The sequence below is a fragment of the Chlamydotis macqueenii genome, chromosome 15 (assembly GCF_036417535.1).
Source record: "Chlamydotis macqueenii isolate bChlMac1 chromosome 15, bChlMac1.mat, whole genome shotgun sequence".
In the NCBI taxonomy this organism is placed as follows: Eukaryota; Metazoa; Chordata; class Aves; order Otidiformes; family Otididae; genus Chlamydotis; species Chlamydotis macqueenii.
The window spans coordinates 893081-912436 of record NC_141570.1 but is presented as its reverse complement, the minus strand read 5'-3'; the positions used below and the strand labels follow the sequence as shown (position 1 = coordinate 912436).

The 19356-nt window shown below is 58.3% G+C and overlaps 3 protein-coding genes across 12 annotated transcripts in view; 1 reads left to right on the top strand and 2 right to left on the bottom strand.

Annotated features, from left to right (window-relative positions):
- TNRC6A (trinucleotide repeat containing adaptor 6A) overlaps nucleotides 1–9277 on the top strand; it is a 50613-nt gene extending 41336 nt beyond the window's left edge. For 7 of the 9 annotated variants that reach the window (XM_086759955.1, XM_086759952.1, XM_086759951.1 and 4 more), the window contains 8 exons: nucleotides 2069–2200; nucleotides 3543–3701; nucleotides 4076–4216; nucleotides 4726–4833; nucleotides 5054–5275; nucleotides 5948–6018; nucleotides 6151–6290; nucleotides 6508–9277. In XM_086759955.1, the coding sequence (XP_086616081.1) occupies nucleotides 2069–2200; nucleotides 3543–3701; nucleotides 4076–4216; nucleotides 4726–4833; nucleotides 5054–5275; nucleotides 5948–6018; nucleotides 6151–6290; nucleotides 6508–6883 (1349 nt within the window). In that variant the 3' untranslated portion in view covers nucleotides 6884–9277. The remainder of the gene's footprint in view (nucleotides 1–2068; nucleotides 2201–3542; nucleotides 3702–4075; nucleotides 4217–4725; nucleotides 4834–5053; nucleotides 5276–5947; nucleotides 6019–6150; nucleotides 6291–6507) is intronic. The other 2 variants (XM_086759957.1, XM_086759950.1) reach the window with 1 other exon arrangement.
- On the bottom strand, nucleotides 7165–15311 carry LOC147598792 (uncharacterized). 2 transcript variants are annotated; one of them, XM_086759959.1, is made up of 12 exons: nucleotides 15211–15311; nucleotides 14592–14687; nucleotides 12569–14422; nucleotides 12342–12454; nucleotides 12198–12256; nucleotides 11907–12064; nucleotides 11594–11756; nucleotides 11321–11512; nucleotides 10219–10443; nucleotides 9586–9739; nucleotides 9279–9382; nucleotides 7165–9189 (listed from the first exon to the last, which is right to left on the bottom strand). In XM_086759959.1, the coding sequence occupies exons 1-11, from the start codon at nucleotides 15275–15277 to the stop codon at nucleotides 9308–9310; spliced, it is 3156 nt and encodes a 1051-aa protein (XP_086616085.1). In that variant the 5' UTR covers nucleotides 15278–15311; the 3' UTR covers nucleotides 7165–9189; nucleotides 9279–9307. The 2 variants fall into 2 exon arrangements, with proteins under 2 accessions (XP_086616085.1, XP_086616084.1); XM_086759958.1 differs by having other exon boundaries at nucleotides 7165–9382.
- Nucleotides 15312–16554: 1243 nt separating this feature from the next.
- NDUFAB1 (NADH:ubiquinone oxidoreductase subunit AB1) lies at nucleotides 16555–19233 on the bottom strand. Its single transcript, XM_086759785.1, has 5 exons — nucleotides 19048–19233; nucleotides 18817–18939; nucleotides 18548–18635; nucleotides 17444–17555; nucleotides 16555–16725 (listed from the first exon to the last, which is right to left on the bottom strand). Exons 1-4 carry the CDS (start codon nucleotides 19216–19218, stop codon nucleotides 17464–17466), a joined length of 474 nt encoding a protein of 157 aa, XP_086615911.1. The 5' UTR covers nucleotides 19219–19233; the 3' UTR covers nucleotides 16555–16725; nucleotides 17444–17463.
- Nucleotides 19234–19356: the final 123 nt, after the last annotated feature.

Below are 19356 nucleotides of genomic sequence, written 5' to 3'. Positions count from 1 at the left end.
GAACCTGCAGTAATGTAAGATTGCTTTGAGATCCCTCAGGACTCTGCTGCAGTATACGTAAGAACTCTTTGGGATCCCTTTGGAGTAGCACTGCATAGAGATATAAGCAAGTGGAGCCACACTCAGTCCACAAATAAAGCTTAAGGGTAGAAATAGTAGGTGGCTGGAATTTCTTCACCTGTTAGTGAAAAAGTGAGTCAAGAGGAGTGTTGGTAGCATCCTCAAGTGCATAAAGTATGGCAGCGTAGCCATGTGAGGAGGAGCTAAACTTGCCAAGTTATCTTCTGGGAGATCTTGGAGGTACGTTATTTTCCCCGTGTTACTGTGTTAGCGTCAGGAGAGCTAGCAACAAAAGCAGGGAGGTCCTCTTTATATTCTGGGGAACTGAATTTGTCAATATTCATACAAAGCAGAGACTGAGCGGGCAGTGCGTTCTCCTCTCTAGCTGACCAGTCCTGCAGTCACGTGCTGACTCATTTATAGACTTAAGTGTTTCCCATAATAAAAATAACCTTTTTGTCCCAAATAATGAGTACGGCTGAACAATATAAAATCTTCCACAACTGGGTATGACAGATGACTTCTGGGAGGACTGTTTAAGTTATGGGTTCTGTCCAGGAACTGCTGTTCGTCCCTCAGTCCACAGATTTCAAATTTGGAGCTACGGACGTGTATCCGTGCCTGCCGAGGGGCTGGCGTTAACGTGATCAGACAGATGCGCCTGTCTGCCAGCTTGTGATCTCTCTAACCCTTCTTCTAGCGATCTGTCTCCTGCAAGCTTCCTCAGAGTTAGAAGACAGCTTACTGTTGTGCAGAGGGTCTTGCTCTGACAACAGCAAAATGCTGGAGGGAGAGGTGTCAAACTGGGCTGACTGGACTTCCCGTTTTCTTCTTTCAGCTTTTGATAGTTGTTATATTTTTTTAAAGCTTGACTGTCCTGTTACAAGGCACTTTTCTCTGAGGCTTTTCAGGAGACTGCTTTTCTAGCATCAACCTCTGCTCGTGCCTTTAAGGAAAACAAACAAAAAAACCCAACCAAACAAAAATAAAAAAAAAAAAAACAAAAAAAAACAAACCAGCTTCTATCTGGCAGGGAACATTGACTTAGGAGCAAAATTAAGCACTGGCTTCCAGTGCTGAATGAAGGTGTTTCTAGCAGAGATTTGAGAAGTTCCCTGTGTGTCTCTAGCCCCAAGTTAAAATGTTGTAGCCGTTTATTTTCAGAAATGAAGTAAGGAGATCTGAAGGGCTGGAAGTGTACCCAGGTATGATTGTGAATTAAGGATTATTACAGACCTGGAAAGAGAGCAGGCGTGCCGAAGTCAAAGCCATGGGCATGTTGTCCAAGCCCAGAATAGCTGGTTCTCCCAGGTATTTGGATTGATTTGGGTTGGCATTGTGTTGATTCTCTGGCAGAGAAACATTTTTTGAAATACAGTCAACAGCTCAGAACAGGCAAAGACAAGTTCTGTTTGTTCGCTCTGACTCTGGTTTTAGTACTCCAAGTGACGAGTATAAATGGAGGAGGGGGTTAGTCCCACGCAAAGTGCTCATCTGTGCTAGCTGGCAGGTGTCTGGAACGGCCCAGACCAGAACGGGAGCTGGGCTGTGACTGCAGATACCAGAACGTAACTTCTGCTGGATAGAGATGAGTACAGATACAGCCTCCTGCTGAGAATGTGTCTTTTATAACTGAGCATAGCTCTTCAATGTGCAGTACTTCCGCTTCGTACAGATGAGATCAGTTGTGCTGATGCTAGGCTGGTGTGACAAATGCCACATTTTTCAGATGTTCAGGTTTTAGTTTCTCTAGCTTCCTAATGGCTTCTTCCACTGGCATTTTTGCATGGAGGCATCACCTGAGAACTTCAGAGTGCTTTGCATTGCTTAGCTTAGCTTCTGTCTGTAGTAAGTTCACTGTATTAAATGCTAGAATGTTTCTCAAAAAGAGACCTGGAAGCATGAAATAGCCGTAGTAATATGCTTTTAAGTGTTTATTAGGGCACCAGTGGTAATTAGCGAAAGAAAAACGTTTGGCCTGTATTTCATAAGCTGTATGTGTTTTTAGGAATGAACTCAAACTTGAATGTAAACATGGATATGAGCAGTATTAAAGAGCCGCAGTCTCGACTGAGGAAATGGACGACAGTAGACAGCATTTCTGTGAACACATCACTAGATCAGAACTCCAGCAAACATGGTACGTCAGACGCGTCACTGAGCAGCACGTGGCGTTACACGTGGGGTTTTCATTCCGTGCGTGGAGCGCAGGTGTGCTGTGTGTAGGCCTGTAGTTGTAACTGCTGTGTTTGTGTTGCTCGTGGCTGTCAGAACTTGGGCTGTGTTTGTGCCACATTGCCGCTGTACTGTACAGCAGCCTGTACCCTTCTTCAGTGGCTTGACTTCCAGAAGCGATCTTGTGATGAGACTGAGTAGGAACATGGTGCAGAATTAGTTTTTTAACCAGACTTTTCTTTAAGTGTGGCTGTTGCTACTAGTTTTACCTTCATCTGGATTGGAATGTTTCGTACATGTTTAAACCAAAAGTTTTAGATTTTCTAACTTGCTTTCCCTCCCCCCGCTGGCCTTCAGGTGGTGTGTGGGGATTGAAATCTGTGTGCGTGCATTCTGGTCGTGTCTGACATGTTTGGTTCCAGGTTTTGGTTAGGAATGCGTACGCTTGCATTCTGAGAACGGGGAGAGCTTATTAGGGAGAGACCAGCACCATTGCTGAACTTACTTTTACAGGAGGCGGACTTGGTTGCTTCATATTTCATTCCAGTAATCGGGATTCCTGTGACATTTCAACTGTTTCAGTTGCTTGAAATCTCATCCAGTTAAAATTTGAGTGTACAGCACAAAGGTTCTGTGGCTAAAAATAGTTATAAAATGTCTCCAGTCTCCTGTTACTGTTCAGATTGTTTGGGTATTTTTAGATTTGTCAGCTGTTTTACTACGATGAAATTACTTGCCACTTTAAGCATCTAGTGGAGACACCCTGCTACTGCACTTGTGACTTTCGTCTGGTTGGTAGACAGACATAAGTCGGCAGCAGTGGTTTTACTTTAGCTGTAGGTAATGTTTTCTGAGTAGTATGAGGAATTTGATTATTTGAACTCTATATTGCATTGAATCGCTAGTAAAAGTGAGTTATTCCCTTTCTTCCAAGAGCCCTCCCATCACGGAATATATTCACTACCCCTGTTATCCCGCTGGAGTCTCAGAGGATGCTCTTACTCTCTTGAATTAATATTTTACTTAAATTTAAATAAGCATACTATTTTAATGAGATGATTTCATGCGAGATTATTCTGACAGTTTTCTCCTGAAGAATTCAGAGACGTCTCATTTTAGGTTATGTAATCCTGTATAGCTATATCCTATATAATTTGACATCACAAAGGGACAGTATCCTGCTATATATTTCATTAATACTTTAAATGGGCATGGTTTTGTTTATATAGAGTTAAATAAAAATATATAAATCTGCTATGAAAAGATTTTACTACTTTTTTTTTTTTTTTTTTTTTCCCCACAATTAGGTGCTATTTCAAGTGGTTTTAGGCTGGAAGAGTCTCCATTTGTTCCGTATGACTTTATGAACAGCAGTAATTCACCAGCCAGTCCTCCTGGATCGATTGGGGACGGCTGGCCCCGTGCCAAATCGCCAAATGGCTCTAGCAGTGTTAACTGGCCGCCAGGTACGCAGCACCAGGCCTTGCGCTTCGCGTGGTTCCTGCTGTCCAGCTGTTCTGTTCCTGGCTTCCTCGGTCATTGCGTGTGGAGGGGCAGAGAAGCAGCCTACAGAAAGGCATTAAGGGTGTGTTTTCAGGAGATCAAAATTGAGGGCAGTAGCTTTGTTGTACAAAGACAAGAATATCTCCCTGCTTTGAGATTTTACCCTGGTGAGACAGGACCAGAAAAACTACAAATGAAGTGAATAAAGCAGAAAGAAGACTACATTAAATGATTAAAAGGTTTTGGATTTTCAGTTGTTGAGAGGTATTGTTTAGACAACTATTTCCTGAAAAGAAAAAAATCAAAACGAGCTTCTTTTCCAAATCTCTCTTCCTAGAGTTTCGTCCTGGTGAGCCATGGAAAGGTTATCCAAACATCGACCCAGAAACTGACCCTTACGTCACTCCTGGCAGTGTCATAAACAATCTCTCAATTAATACTGTGCGGGAAGTTGACCACCTCAGGGACAGGAACAGTGGTATGTTCTAATTAATTGTGTACTAATCTTCCTTCAGTCGCATAGAGACTGTTTACTTGGTGATGTGTTTGCTGCTTGCTGGTATCCGTGTTTGTCTCTTGTGTTGTGGATTTCATGGCTGACAAACTCATCTTTGGCTCAAGCAGTGCTACTTGAGGCAATGCAGCAGATATTCCAAGAATGTGGGCAGAGTGAGCGCAAGCTGCTGCTCTGCCTTCTGATGTCATTCTGTGCGCAGGGAGGCAGTGTATTTGAAAGCAGGCAAGCAAATCTTGGCCATCCTAGCCATTTCAGTAACGTAACTAGCTTTGGTTGCAGTGAGCGTGGGGCGCTTCCCGCTGTTGAGCGTGCTTGCCACCCCATGCCTTTGGATCAGGGCTGAGGGCTGAGAAGGGTGGAGGGGGTCCCTTGTCTGGCTCTGCAGGTGTGTCCAGTCCAGACTACAAGTCATGCCCCTTCATTGCATTTGCGATGTGTTGTGCTGTGACTGACTTCTGTCTTTATTGTAGGGTCATCCTCATCTTTGAACACCACGCTGCCTTCAACTAGTGCCTGGTCATCCATTCGTGCCTCCAACTACAATGTTTCCCTCAGCAGTACAGCACAAAGCACTTCAGGTGACGTCTGCTTATATTGCTCCCAGCTGGTGTTTCTTCCCCTTTGGGTGCTCCGGGTGGATACTGCATGTTAAAAAGTCCCGGGGCCTCCTCCAAGTGCTAACTTCACCGGTTTTCAAAGCAGCTCTTTCCATTTTACTCTCATTCAGTAGCTTTTATTTGTAGCAAGGTGCCGGTTCCACCAGCGTGGTGATGACGGCTGTCTTTGTGTGTCTTTTAGTAGCCAGAAACAGTGATTCCAAATCAACGTGGTCTCCTGGATCAGTCACTAACACCTCTCTGGCTCATGAGCTGTGGAAGGTCCCTTTGCCACCTAAAAGCATCACTGCTCCGTCCCGCCCGCCCCCAGGGCTGACAGGCCAGAAACCACCGTTGTCCACTTGGGATAACTCCCTTCGTCTGGGTGGAGGATGGGGAAATTCTGATGCCAGATACACCCCTGGTAAGGATCTCTTCTTGTGCACGGAGGTGTTTTGTTTTGTCGTCAAGCTCGGGAGTCTCCTGTGCATTTGCTTAGATAATCTGTCACTGTTAGCGAACATCTGTACCGTTTGCCTTGCCAAAAGCAAAAGCTGGTCTCTATATCCTAACTGCATTGCGGCAGACCTTCTAATGAGCAGAATCTGGGGGAGGGCTAGGTGTTGTGCGCAGCAGTAACGTGGATGGCACTACTGGCTCTTCTGTCCTTAGTGTGAACCACCTCTCCATGCGCTTCCGGGTCTGAGGTCTGTGCAGCTGAATGCAGTTGCCTATCAAGCATTTTTCAGAGTGGCTCATGCCGTAGTGAATTAGATCGTGACAGTACAGGGAGGCTTCAGACAGGCTTCGGAACTCTTCTGAGCGAGGATCAGAACTAGCGCCTTTGTAGCTTTGCTCAGTTGTGATTACCCAACAGCAGTGTAGCTACTAGGGCTGTATTTATGTGATCAAAATGCTTCAGATACAGACATGAAATCCCGCACCCGCCCAAGGTAGCCTTTCAATGGGTTTGAGTCGGGAGATGAATACTTACGTGCGTTTTTCGTGTTTGTGAATGTTGCCGTTAGCTGCCACGCAGCTTCTCACGCTCCTCCAGTGTGGCGGGGCACTGACTGCTTTGTTTTCCCTCATTTAGGTTCAAGCTGGGGTGAGAGCAGCTCAGGGAGAATAACAAATTGGCTTGTTCTAAAAAACCTTACACCTCAGGTAAGGCTGCAGCACGCAGAGGGAGCGTGGTGCGGCGCGGGCCGGTAGGCGGCTGTGACTCGAGCAGCCGCCCCGTGCTCAAGCTGGAGCTGCGTGCCGGCTGCTCTCACGTTCTGTTTGTTTCCTCCGCAGATCGATGGCTCAACCCTGCGTACTCTGTGCATGCAGCACGGCCCGCTAATAACATTCCACCTTAACCTCCCACACGGTAATGCTTTGGTCCGTTACAGTTCAAAAGAAGAGGTAGTGAAGGCACAAAAATCTCTGCACATGTAAGTTTGGGGTTTTTTTTCCTTTTTTTAGTCTAAATTTTAAACAGCTGTAAATGTTTTACTGGAATGTAAATGTTTCTTGTGTGCAGAGGTGCAAGGATTCTCAGTGCCAGCTTAAAGTCTAACGGGCTTACTGCCCCTGTTTGGAGTATTTGTTAGCACAGAGGTGAGGAAAGACAATCCCTTGTTTAAAACGTGCTCTTCTGTCCCTCCGCAGGTGTGTATTAGGGAACACTACTATTCTTGCCGAGTTTGCCAGTGAAGAGGAGATCAGTCGCTTCTTTGCACAAGGCCAGTCTCTGACTCCGTCTCCTGGCTGGCAATCTCTGGGATCCAGCCAGAACCGACTCGGATCCATTGACGGTTCCCATTCGTTCTCAAACCGTAATGATCTAAATCACTGGAATGGTGCTGGGCTGTCGGGAACTAGCAGTGGAGACCTTCATGGCACTTCACTTTGGGGGAGCCCCAACTATTCCACGAGCCTCTGGGGCGCCCCGAGCAGCAATGACACCAGGGGAATTAGCAGCCCATCCCCCATCAACGCTTTCCTTTCTGTTGACCACCTAGGTGGAGGTGGAGAGTCCATGTAACCTTTTACTTTTTTCAACTAAAACTGTGACCTCAAGACGTAACAAAGCAGCACTAATTTGGACTTTTCACCTACAGCGAGGGGGTCACCTGTGGAAACAGTTACTTTCTGCACATTTTCCACTTTGTTTTAGCCCAAAACATATCAGTTTGAATACTTGAATCATGCAGGCCAATATTATAATGTGAAAAAGTATATATTTACACTTCCAGATAGTGCTATCCATAGAAAACTGCTTGGAATGAGCTCATTTGTGTATATTCATCATGTTTATTCTTTGAATTCCTTTTTTTTTTTTTTTTGCATTTTGCTGATAATGTTGGAGTATGAGCTTTTTTAACTTTGCACTGAATGATGTTCTCTCTGTCCAATCGGCAATATCGGGGAGGCAGCAGTTCACGTGTAAATGTTTACTCAAGGATGTTCTTAACAAACAGTGTGCGCTCTCTACTATGCCTTGATGTATGCCTACCTTATTGTGGTATTGTGGCGTTTAAAGATCAAGTTATGATACTGACTTAGGATTATGAATGAAAGTATTGCACCAGTTTTTTCATGTATAAAACTAAAGAATTTAGCTCTACAGTTTAAAAAACTGTGGCCACAGCTGTGACTTGCAACCCAGCCTGCAAGCCAGGGGGGTCCTGCACTTTCAATAGGCTTTCAATTTTGTTTTGGGGGTGCCCGTGTTGGCACCTTCTTGTTTACAGAATATTTTTTTTGTTTTTTGAGAAAAATGTTTACTCTTCCATCATTTTAAAAATTTTTAAAAAGACAAAAAAAAAATTGAGAATGAAAAAGATGCTTTCTATCTCTGGGAATAATGAACAGTGTTTGGCCATGTCCTTTTGTTTTCTATTCCTGTATCCTAAATCAAAGAGCATGGCTCTCAGGAAAACCAGTTCCCCAGTAAAAACTCCTTGTAGTTTCTTATAGGAAAAAAACTCAACTTTTAGCACTGATAATACTTATTGCTCTGTAAGACTTTTCTCTGCCAAAAAAAAAAAAAAATGCTTCAAGCTGGAGTTTGACATTCTGCTTTCTGACGCTGTCTTTTTATTAGTGAGTGGTGGTGGTTTGCTAATAACCTGTAGTTATACGATTCTTTTGTAATCCCATCGAGTGGCTCTGTTTCTGCTCTTGTGACTGCGTAACGTTAACTGTCGTACCTTAAAGCCGAACTGAGTAACTATGCATACTGTAACCAAGTTATTGGGCTTACAGAATTGTTTGTTGTATAAAAGTTTTAAATGTTCAGAAAGTTCTCGCAAATACTTTCTTGCAAAAGTAACGAGTTACATCTTTTTGCCACAAAAGGTATTATATAATGCTTGTTTAGTCCATGAGTGCAAGACTAGGCAAGGGTAAAAATTTTAACAGTGCAGAAATCGCCATCATTTCATTGCCTTGATTCTAACTGTTTGTGTCCGAAGATGCAAAAGAAGTCAGTGGCTTTTAACTGTTTACAAATAGAATGTGATTGTAAAATGTACAGTTTGGTTGTGTTTGAATTATGAAGTTTCTCCAGATATTAATAAATCATGATGTTTTTGGCTGCTCAGCATATAACTGTCTATTTTTTGTGACTTTATTTGTAGGCTGTTTTCTATCAATGAAAATACCGAACGATATGATAGCTCTGTATTCCCATAGTTTGATTTTTCTTTTAGCAAACTTGATTTTTTTATGAACAGATCTGCATTTTATTCTAGCAAAAATACCCCTCGACGTGCCCACTATGAGATGAGAGTCTAAGTGTAGAAAACCGCAGCTTGCTTTCCCTTCTCTATTCGAGCACCTTTGGATGCCGCTGCCCTCGCCCTCGGTAGGCTTCCACTGCCCCCCTTTCCAAGGACCCCACCATTTGTGCCCAGCTAGATGTTCAAGAGGACACTTGCAAATAAGGAGAGCATTTTGGAAAATAAACTTTAATGCTTAAAACGTACTGGTGTTTAAATTTATACCTCATTTACATTAATCATGATGAACAATGCAGCAGCGCTTACTTTGTATCTCACTTTTCACAGTGGCTTAGCTTGTTCTGAAACGGCTGTAGGGCAGACCATGTATGTACATAGTATGATGTGACTTCACAGTCTGTTAGACTTTATTTTCAAATTGCCGGATGTAAGTCATTAACTCTGTTGGATGCCAGCATTGTGTGTTACTAGACACTTCTCTGTAACTACTTACGATGAAATACGCTGTCCCAAGCCAAAGCTGGCTTCTGCAGTCTGGTCCGAAGCAGCGGTGAAAACGCTGGCATGGTCTTTCGGGACCCTGCCTCGAGCGGAACTGACATCACCCCTGCGTTGATTGTATTGTCAAAGTGTTTGAAATTCCTTCACTGAGCTTGTTACGTGGAAATAAAATGTGGTTGGTTTTAAAAGCTGAACCTTGTTGCCTGTACTTCGCTCTGCGGCCTTCAGGCTGTCCAGCTCCTCTCCAGGGTGCCCAGCTCCATCCCCTCGCAGTAGGAGTGCGGCCGCCGGGCTCTGTGCTGTGGAGAGAGGTGCGCAGTCTCGTACTCCACCCGGAGCAGCCGCCTCTGGCCGGGAGGGAGCCGATGGCTCCCGCCACTTCCCTCGGAGGCTCCCACCCCGTCACCCTCCCGGGGCTGAAGAAAGGGCGCAGCCGTGGGCACCTGCGCCCCCACCGGGCGATGGAGCAGGCATGGCCCCTTCCAGGGCACGCTCTGCTCACCGTTCGCTGCCTGGAGAGCTGATGCAGGAGGGGAAAGGGTGCCCACTGGCTGGGCTCCATGGGCCAGCTGGACACCGAGATATCGCTGGCTTTTCCCGAGTCCACCATGGGATCGTTCATGCTGCTGGAGCTGGTGTCCCAGTCGTAATGGAAACTGGGAAGAGAATTCATCACAAACCACAAGGGAGGGAGGGGGGGTAAAAGCTGTGGCTGATAGAGCAGCCTGGGCCCGCGGGGGGGTGGCCCCTTTGCTCGTGAAACAGGAAGCTTCCAGGGCCCTTTTTCCATTTACACCCCTGGAAGCTGATTAAAGCTTTCTCACGCGCGCACACAGCCACGCTGTTTCCTGCAGATCTGAGCCCTCTGCTGTTAAACCAGTCCCCATCGCACAAAGCTCCTTACGTAAGTGGGGGAAAAAAACCCAAACCGCCTATTTCTCCTTGGACACCTGAGGATGCTGCGGTGCAAAGCTGCCCAGTGCTGTCGGTAAGCGCAGGGCGGCCAGCACGTGGCTGCAAAACAGAGGGGCTGGGGCAGGCTGCTGTGCCCCCAGACCCTCTCGCTTCTCTGCTTCACCCCTGAGTAAATTCAAGTCGGGGCCTCCCCACGCGGGCTCGGCAAAGCACCCTCTACCTGGGCCGGCAGTCGGGGCGGGCGGCTGGCGCGGGACGCTGCTTGGAGCCGTCAGCGGTGCCAGAGCCCTCCCGGCAGCCGCAGCAGCCGTTGTCCAAGATCTGCAGGTGGAGCAGCTCCTCCGAGTTGCTGAAGGCCGGGTTGTCCAGCGAGCTGGCCGAGGGCAGCCAGGAGCGCGACCAGTACTGGGCTGAGACGTCGTCCAGCCGGCAGAACCGCCGGTAGCTGCGGGCACGGCAGGGCGGCTGCGACACGTGCACACGCACGCGTGGCCCCGGGGACCGCACTGCAAGCGCAGGTTTCCACCCAAATTTCACGTCACCAGGGCAGGGCCCAGCCCCGCGCCCTGGGTGGGGCAAACCCCTCGACACTGAGCAGCATCTGGCCGCAGCCCCGCAGCTGTGGGGGTGGCGTCCTTGGGAACGCTTCCCGCGGCACACGATGAACCCCTGGCCAGGAGGGCAGCGGGGCCAGGACAGCACGGATCCCGGCGCGCCCAGAGCCGCTTTGGACAGCCGGCGCACGTGGGCAGATGGCCCCTGAGCTTCCCCATGGGAGGCTCGGGGTGGGGGTGGGGGGGCAGGACCAAGGCTTTGGGGGGTTCATCAGCACATCTCCTGCATCTCGCCACCGCAGGGAGTGCACGGCGGCACGGCCCACCCAGCCACCTCCCCGCCTGCCTGCACGCCGCTTCCCCAGGGCCAGCGAGGGGCTGCCAGCATCCCCGGGGCGCCGCGAACTGCTGGCACGGCCACATGGACACATGGCCACATGGCCACACGGCCACGTGGCCATCCCCAGCCAGCCGAGGGGCACGGCCGTGGCTCCGTGAGGCGCTGGGACCAGCGGCTCCCAGGCCTCGTACGTGCTCTCCCCCGCCCCAGCACCTCCCGTCCCCGCTATCAGCCGCCCCAGTGTGTTTTTCTCGGCAGAGCTCAGCCCGCGCCCAACCCTGCCGAGCCCGGCTCTCCCCGACCCCGGCTGGGCCACGCAGCACCCACGCGTGGGGCGCTGCCCTCCGTCACCCACCCGGGGAGAGGCAGGGGCATCCCCAACTCGAGGGCCACCCCGGACCCCAGCCCCGGGCCCCCGCGCGCCCCACCTGCTGCGGGTCTGGTCGGCCCTGGCCTCCAGCAGCAGAGCCTTGAACCGGCGGAAGGCCGCGGCGGCCAGGACGGCGCCCAGGAGCACGATGCTGAGCAGGACCCCGGCGCCCGCGCCCAGCAGGCTCTGCCGCGTCACGCGGTAGTCGCAGCGCAGCCCCACGAACCAGAAATCGCTGCCGACGGGGCACCTGCGCCAGGGGGGCCATCAGCCGCGGGGGGACAGCACGGTCCCGTGTCCCCCCCCCCCGGCCGGTCCCGGGGACACTCACTGGCAGACGGGCCCGCGCTCCGGCCCGTGGGTGCAGATGCCGTGGTTCTTGCAGTAGTCGCGGTGGCAGAGGGAGGTGCAGGTGGCGTTCCCGCCCGCCCCGGCCACGCAGGCGAAGCCGGGCCGGCAGGCGAAGAGCTCGGCACAGGGGTCCGGCAGCCGCTCTGCAGGGACCGGGGGGGGTGGTCCGGCTGTGCCGCCTCCTCCCCGCCGAGCGGAGAGCGGGGCCAGGCACCTGCCCGCCCTGCGACCCCACCCGGGGGCCCACGGGAGGGTCCGGTGGCCCCGCAGCCCCCTGCCCGCCCCGCACTCACCCAGAGCCACGTTGCGCAGGACGGGGGCAGTGCCCACCGCCAGCCCCGGCCGGGCGCCGCCGGAGCCCAGCGCGGCGTCGAGCAGCGCGCCCAGCCCCGGCGCCCGCACCCGCTCCGCTGCGAACAGGGCGTCGTAGTCCAGCACCACGCTGCCCTCCCTGCGGGGACACCCCCGGCCAGTCCAGGGCCAGCACCGCACCCCAGCACTGCCGTGGCCCCCGCAACGTGACGCTCCCCGCACCGGCCCGTGCCAGGGAGGCCCGCACGCTGCGGGGCCGCGCAGACACCTACCTGATCCCCGTCACCTCCAGGCGCAGGAACCCGGGCACCGATGTGAAGAGGGGCGCGACCTGCGCAGGGAGGAGGCTGAGCGCGGCGGAGGGCGGCACCCACGGCCGCACTCCCCCACCCCAGGCAGCCCTGACCCGCACTCACCGTCCGGTTGAAGCTGTGCAGCAGAGCCCGGTGCTCGCGGGACCCCGGGTCCTGCAGGGCGGGGACGAACCTCATGTCCAGCACCAGCTGGCAGGGGACGCGGAGGAGGGATGCTGCGGAGGGACGGGGATCAGCACGGCAGGGCCCCGCACTGCGTGCCTGGGGGCACCACTGACCCCCCCCACCACAAGCCAATGGCTCCTGGGTCCCAAAGCCCCCAGACCCACCTCTCAGGAGGGGCGGCTGATCCTCCACGATGAACACGCGGGGGGCCCTGCCTGCCGGGGCCGGGGCTGGCGTTGCTCGGGGGGTGTCAGCATCCGGCCCCCCTCCGGGGCTGCTCGACGGCTGCACCAGGTCTGCGTCCCCCGCAGCTGGGGGGGACCCAGGGCCCCCAGGATGGCCCAGGGTCCCGGGGAGATCGGTGGGCTGCCGGGGGGGCCCTGGCACCACGGTGGGCAGATGGGTTGGGGGCCCCCACGTCAGCCCTGCCGCATCCCCCTGCAACACCGCAGCCCTGGGCTCCGGCATGACCGTCCCCGCGTCCTCAAGCAATGCTGAGCTGCCTGTGGCCGTGGTGGCGGCGGCGGCAGTCACAGCCGTGGCAGTGACAGTGGTGGCGGTGGTGACGCCGATAGCGGTGGTCGGCCCCAGGAAAGACGCAGGCTGGGACGGAGCCGGCTGCCGGGGGGCCCCAGGGGCTGGGACCAGGCTGCCCGGGTGCCAGCTCGGTGGGGCACTCCCTGCCCAGGGCCCGGCCTCGCTCACCCCCACCGGAGCCCGCCCCAGGATTTGGGAGCTCTCAGCAGGATCCCCCTCCGAGCCCGTGTGGGGCAGCCAGGGCCCTGGGGACAGCCCTGCCAGGGGGGTGCCTGCAGTGGGGCCGAGCCCCAGGACGCCCCGGCTGGTGCCTGGGGACGGCTGTGGGGTCAGTGACGTGGGCACTGCAGAGACACCAGTTCGGGCAGGCTGTGGGGACAGGGGGACGCGGGGGGACCCTGGGCTGGTGTATGGCACCCTGCTCTGCGCCGCAGTGACGCTGCCTGGGGCCACCGAGGCAGGGGGCCACACTGGCACGGCTGAGGGGTGCCAGGTCTGGTCCAGGGGGACGTGGCTGTGCTCAGGGGGACCCTCTGTGTCGGGTGGCCCCAGCATCCGCGTGGTCGGGTCCAGGGCTCCTCCTGGGCCTGGGGTGCTGGTCACGGTGGCGAGGACAGGCAGATTTGAACCCCTGCCTCCAGCAGGGAGCAAGGTGGGGTCTGTCCCCATGGCTGGCTGGGCTGTGTTGGCCACAGGACCCCCGCGGCCACCAGCCTCCAGGGACAGCAGAGAGGGGCGAAGGACAGAGTGGGGACCCTGCCAGGCCACATCTGTCCCATGCCACCGGCGGGAGTCAGAGCCCCGGCCCCCTGCCAGCCCTGGCCCTGCTGTCCCCCCTGCCGTGGGGGTCAGTAGACTCTGCAGCCCCCCCACAAAGGGTGACGTCCCGACTGTCCCTGGTGTTGGGCTGTCCGTGGCCAGCGTGACGCCCAGGCGAGTCCCTGGGCTTATGTCACCCAGCGGGACAGTGGCAGCCAGGCCCTCCCCAGCCCGCGGCTCTGGGGATGAGGGGCCATGCGAGCCCCTCCGGCTGTGCACCAGTGTGTCCCCCACGGGGCTCCATCCCGGCAGGATGCTGAGGGACCCCCACGACCCCGTCGCAGAGGACAGTGAAGGCGAGGGGGTCCCCTGTGTGGTCGAGGCACCCTCCGCCGTCACATTTCCTACGGGGTCAGTCCCAGGGGGGTATCTGGCAGCAGGAGCTGTGCCCGGCTCCACAGAGGCTGGGGCCCCCACACTGGTCACCCCAGAGGCGCCCGCAGAGAGCAGGACCCCTGGGTGCTCAGTGGCTGCTTCATCCTGTGTCGCCAGCTCCGTCCCCTCCCCGCCTGTCTGGAGGCTTCCGGGGCTCCCCTGGGTGCCGGGGGGCTCGGCCGTGCCAGTGGGGGTCCCAGGGAAGGGCAGCAGCTCAGCCTCTGTCCACAGCTGCCCTGCAGCCCCCGGCCTTGGCGCCCGCGTGGTGCCAGCTCCTCGCTCCGGGTCTACGGGCAGAGGCAGAAGCGAGGGGATGCTGAGCGGGGCCGACCCTCGGCCAGCACCCCACAGCTGCCAGCTCGCTGCCCTGGGCCCAACGCGGCACCCACACGCGTGGCCGGCACACGGTGCCACGGACGAAGCGCGGCGCGCGGGTGGGGCCCACCACGGCCGTACCTGTCCGGCAGCGCTGGCAGGGGACGGCGGTGGCCGGCACAGGGCCTGTCCCCGTGCCCAGGCCGGGGCAAAGCCAGGCGCAGCACTCGACCAGCACTGGGGAGAGAGGGGAGAGGGCATCTGGCACCGGGCCCCCGCCGCCCCCGGGAGCTGCGGAGGGGGCGCTCGGGAACGGCCCAGACCCCGCTGGGAACCGCCGGCCTTCGCCTCGGCAAACCCGACCCACGTGCAGCGCCCCGCGCCGGCTCCGCGCCTCCCGGGGCTGCGCTGCGCGTCCCCGCTGCGGCAGCGGCCGCTCCCCGGGCGGAGAGGGGGGCCGGGGTCACCGGCAGCCCCTCGGGCCCCGCTCCGGGACACCGCCCCGTGGGGCTCCCGCGCTCGTCCTCCTCCGCTGCCTGCGCCGCCGCGGAGCCGCCCGGGCCGGTGGCACGGGGGGGCGCGGAGCCCACCCAGCCGGGTCCCGCTGCCCCCGAGCAGCCCCCGCCCCAGCGCAACCGCGGACCCAGACCCGCCCGCGGCCGGTGCCGGCCCCGCCGCAGCCCGCCCCCCCCCCGCCCCGACCCTGCCCACGCCCGCCGGCCCCGCGTGGGGGGGGGGAAGCGGCGGCCCCGGACCTCACCTGCGGCGGCCACGAGCCGCGGGAGCCGCGGGAGCCGGAGCCGGAGCCGGTGCCGGGGCCGCTCCATGGCGCTGCCGGGGCCGCAGGAAGCCCCCGCCCGGTTCCCCCCCCGCTGCGGCGAGGGCGGAGGCGCCGGGGAAGCCGCAGCCCCCGGCCCGGTCCCGCCCCACCGGCCCCGGCCCCGCCGCTCCCACCCGGACGGCCCCACCCCCCCCCGCCCCGGCTCTGCGTGTGCGGGGCTCCCGGTGCGGGGCCGGGGGCCGCGGGGTGGGACTGGGCTGGGCCCGGCCCCGCTCCTCTGCGGGAGGGGGGGTTCCCGCGAACGCTCCCACCCCGCACGGGAGCCGCCGCCGTCCCGCACCCCGCGGTCCCCGCGGCGGCTCCGCCTCGGACGCGGCTCGGGGCAAAGCCGGCCCGGCTGCGGCTCCTCCACGCGGGGCCACGCCACGAGTGACCGCAGCGTCGCGCCCGGGTGGCAGAGCGACCGCTCTGAGCTGACGCCTCGAAAATTCCCCGGGCGCGGCCGTCAGAGCGAGCGGCGCCCCTCGGCAGTTCCTTCCAAAAACGTTCAACCGTCCGGGGGGGAGCGGGCGCAGCAGCGGCCTCACCCGAGGCGAAAGCCAAAGCAGGGGGCACCCGGCCGGGCGCCGGGCACCGCGGGGCCCGAGAGGCCGAGCACAGTGCCCGAGGGTGCCCACGCCACGCTCCGGCACCCCGAGCCACAGCGGCAAACCTGGCTCCCTTGGCCGATGGCCGGAGGGCACACGGTCCCGCCACGCGTTCCCGGCTCTTCGGCACGGGAAAGCGACTCTGGGCTGCGAGGGAAAACGCCGCAGGGCCAGACACAACTTCTGCCTGTCCCGGGGGAGAGCTAAAGCAAGCTGCCTGCGCTGAGCTGGGCTTACAGAAACACCGCTGCCACTTCGCCGTTCCGCAGCAGGACGGTCGCTCCTCCCGTTATTTCCCATCGGGAGAGCAGCAGCCTGTCCAGGGGAGCCGGCTTGTTTTCGCCAGCGCGGACGGGAGAAGCCGTACGGGCAGCAGCGGGGGGTACCAGAGCTGCGAGAGCCAGCAGAGCGACCACGCTCCCGGCTTCGGGCATGGCGGCACCAGCCCCACGGGTGCTGCAGGGAGGAGGAACAGCAGAACGCTGCGAGGGGCTCCGAGCCCGCCAGACCCACAAACGCCCCCGCCGCACGCGCAGACGGCGCTTCCGTGCCGTGGGGCAACGGCCCCACCGGCGCCGGCTCAGAGAAGGGCGTTCCCAGGGTGGGTGCTGATCACGACGCGTCCCGCGCACGCTGCGCGCTGCCACAGTGCAAGGGAAAAGCCATCACCACTACGTGGTCTTAGATATTTATTCCTTTTTTTCTTGTTTGTAAAGGACAACACATTCAGACAGATTTAAATACAGCGTCCCCGTACAACTTCCCGATGGCAGCAGCAACGGCACACGTGTGCTCACGTTCATCCCCGCCGACACCAGCCCAGGCCTGGTGGTGCAGACAGCTCCTGCTAGAAAAGAAGAAACCCCACACAGTTAGTACGTCACCAGCCGAGAACGACCATCTGAAGGCCCCCAAGCGGGTCAGGCGGGGACCAGACAAGGCGAGCACCAGAAGCAGGCGGGTACGGAGCCCGCAGGCCTTTCGGGTCGCCAGGGCTCTGGCCTCGGCTCCGCGCAGCGAAGGGGCACAGCTCCCCCCGCACGTGCAGAGCAAACAGGAACGGGGCTGCCCTGAGGCCACCGCTCATTTCCCCGCAGCCCCGCGCCCAGGGCCCTCGCTCCAATAACCCCTTCCTGCCCATTTCCTTTCTGGCTGCCGCCTCCGGAGGAAGCGGTTGCCGCGGGCAGCTGGAGCTGTGCTACCACACACCTCCCTCGGCGCTCGCCCAGCGCGGGGCCCAGGGGCACCGAAAGGACGGATTTCCCTGACCGAAGCCCACTCACCGTCTACTAAACGACGTGCAGGGAACCCGAGCGCCTCAAGTGCCACGCAGGGCGCGACGGAGGGTCACCGAACTCCGCGTCCCCCCTCCAGCAGCAGGCACCTCGGGAAAAGGCGCATACAGCGCCCTCCTCGCGCACACCGCGCGGCTGCCGGCTCCCTGCCGGCCTCGCCGGACGCCCGCCCGCCGCGCAGCCACAGGGCGCTGCCGTGCCTCACGCTGCCGTGCACCCCGCGTGCGGCGTCGCTGCCCGAGACGCTGGCAGCAGCACGCTGCTACTCACCCGGCTTTGAAGATCCGCTTTTATTCATAAACATCCTTCTTATCTGCAATGTAATCTACAATCTCCTGCGGACACATTAACTTTTCCGCGTCTCCATCAGGAATTTCAAACCCTGGAAGAGAGTGCGCGTATTCAGCCCCAAGCGACGGAAAGAGGAGCGAGGCTGAAGGAAGCAGTTAGGGCTGGCGCAGACGCCCGCGCTCGGCAGGGGCGGCTGGCTGGGCCAGAGCCCGCGCTTCATCGCCACGCCGAGCTGCCCCTGCGCCCTGCCCCACGCGACGCCGCTTCCGGGTAAGGGACACGGCGGAGGCAGCACGGCAGCGCTCGCAGAGCCGCAGCCTGGGCGGGGAGCGCAGGGGCTCTCGGCGGTGGAACTGGTCAGAAATACATTCCGGGAAACGGACGACCACAGACCAGCGCCCCAGCCAGGGTACGCAGCAAGGGGGTTCCGCGCACAGCGCCAGCACTTGCTCCGAGTGCGAAACCTCCGCCTGGGCCTCGGGGAATAACCCGGCCCCCGGGACATCGCGGCCCAGGGCGACAAATCAGGCACGCACTCCAGAACGTACGAGCTTCGAATGAAAGCGTGAAGCAGCCCAAAAATGAAGTAAAAAGAAACTTGGAATATAATGTAATGAGGAAAAAACACTGCTTTTTTCCCAACAGCATTGAGTAATGAGGATGAAAAAATTCTGGTGAGGAAGAAACGGGAATATCTGTGATTTCACAAGCAGGACCCAAGATCCGCCACGGATACAGCCCGCATGCTGAGCGTAACACCCGCTGCCGCCCCGCTCTCCCCTCCCCAGCAGCACGGGGGGCGGTGCGCGGGAGGGCGCGGGCAGAGCAGCAGGCAGCGGGGCCCAGGAAAGCGCGAGGGACCGAGCTCAGAAGCGGATGACGGCTGCCTTCTCCTGACTCCCGCCGGTGCGACCAGTGCGCACTCTCACTGACCGAGAACTGCATGACCTTCTCTGCGTCACCTCAGAGAAAAGTCAACGCTATTAAGCACAGAAAAGCACCAATACCTGCTCGCTACAGCTGCGCTTAAGGGTTACCCCAAAAAGGCAGCGAGGAACGCGAGCACGCACAGCTCTGAATTACCAAATTCGTCTTCCATAGCCATGATGATTTCCACTTGGTCCAAGCTGTCCAAACCCAGGTCTTTCATGAAGTGCGACTCAGCTGTGAGCTAGGGGAAGAAAAGCCGGCGATCGCTTGGCCGCAGCCATTTGGGTTCGGCAGAACCCGGAGCAGGACCCGCGGGTTAAACCGGAGCCTTTGGCCTCCCCCCCGCCCCGCCCGCCCCGCCGAGGCTCGGGCCCCGCCGAGGCTCCGGGCGCAGGCACCCCCCGCCCCCCGGCCCCGCTCGCCTTCTCCGGGTCGATCTTGTCGTACAGCTTGAGGACGTAGAGGACGCGGTCCTTGATGTCCGCCAAGGTCAGGGGCGGCAGCTCGGAGAAGCGGCGGCACGGCGGCCAGGCCGCCCGCGGCACCTGCAAGAGAGCGGGGACGCGGCTGGCAGCGCCGGGCAGCGCCGGGCAGCGCCGGGCCGGGCCGGGCCGCCCCCTCCCCGCCCTTCCCCTCCCCGGGCCGGGCCTTACCTGCGCCAGCGGCTGCGGCAGCGGCAGGGCCGCGCAGTGCGGGGCCGGCGGGCGGCGGGCGCAGAGGGTGCCGAGGGCGGCGGGCCGCGGGGCGGGCGGGGCGGGCGGGGCGGGCGGGGCGGGCCGGGGCAGGAGGCGGCGGACGCAGGCCGAGAGGACACGGGCCGCCATGGTCACCTCTTCCCGGCGGGCACCGCGCCGCTACCGCCGGCCCCCGCGCGCCGCGGGGCGGGGCGGCCGCAGCGACCCCTGGCGGCTGGAGGCCGCGCACAGCGGTGCCGGCGGAGCCCCGCGGGCAGCGCCCCCCCG

Coding starts and splice junctions, on each gene's coding strand:
- NDUFAB1 (XM_086759785.1), bottom strand. CDS start 19,218: ATGGCGGCCCGTGTCCTCTCGGCCTGCGTCCGCCGCCTCCTGCCCCGG. Junction 18,636..18,816: donor ACAAGATCGACCCGGAGAAG/GCGAGCGGGGCC, acceptor TTCTTCCCCTAG/CTCACAGCTGAGTCGCACTT. Junction 17,556..18,547: donor GGCTATGGAAGACGAATTTG/GTAATTCAGAGC, acceptor ACTCTCTTCCAG/GGTTTGAAATTCCTGATGGA.
- LOC147598792 (XM_086759958.1), bottom strand. CDS start 15,277: ATGGAGCGGCCCCGGCACCGGCTCCGGCTCCGGCTCCCGCGGCTCCCG. Junction 11,757..11,906: donor CCTGCGCAACGTGGCTCTGG/GTGAGTGCGGGG, acceptor CGGTCCCTGCAG/AGCGGCTGCCGGACCCCTGT. Junction 11,513..11,593: donor GAGCGCGGGCCCGTCTGCCA/GTGAGTGTCCCC, acceptor CCCCTGGCGCAG/GTGCCCCGTCGGCAGCGATT.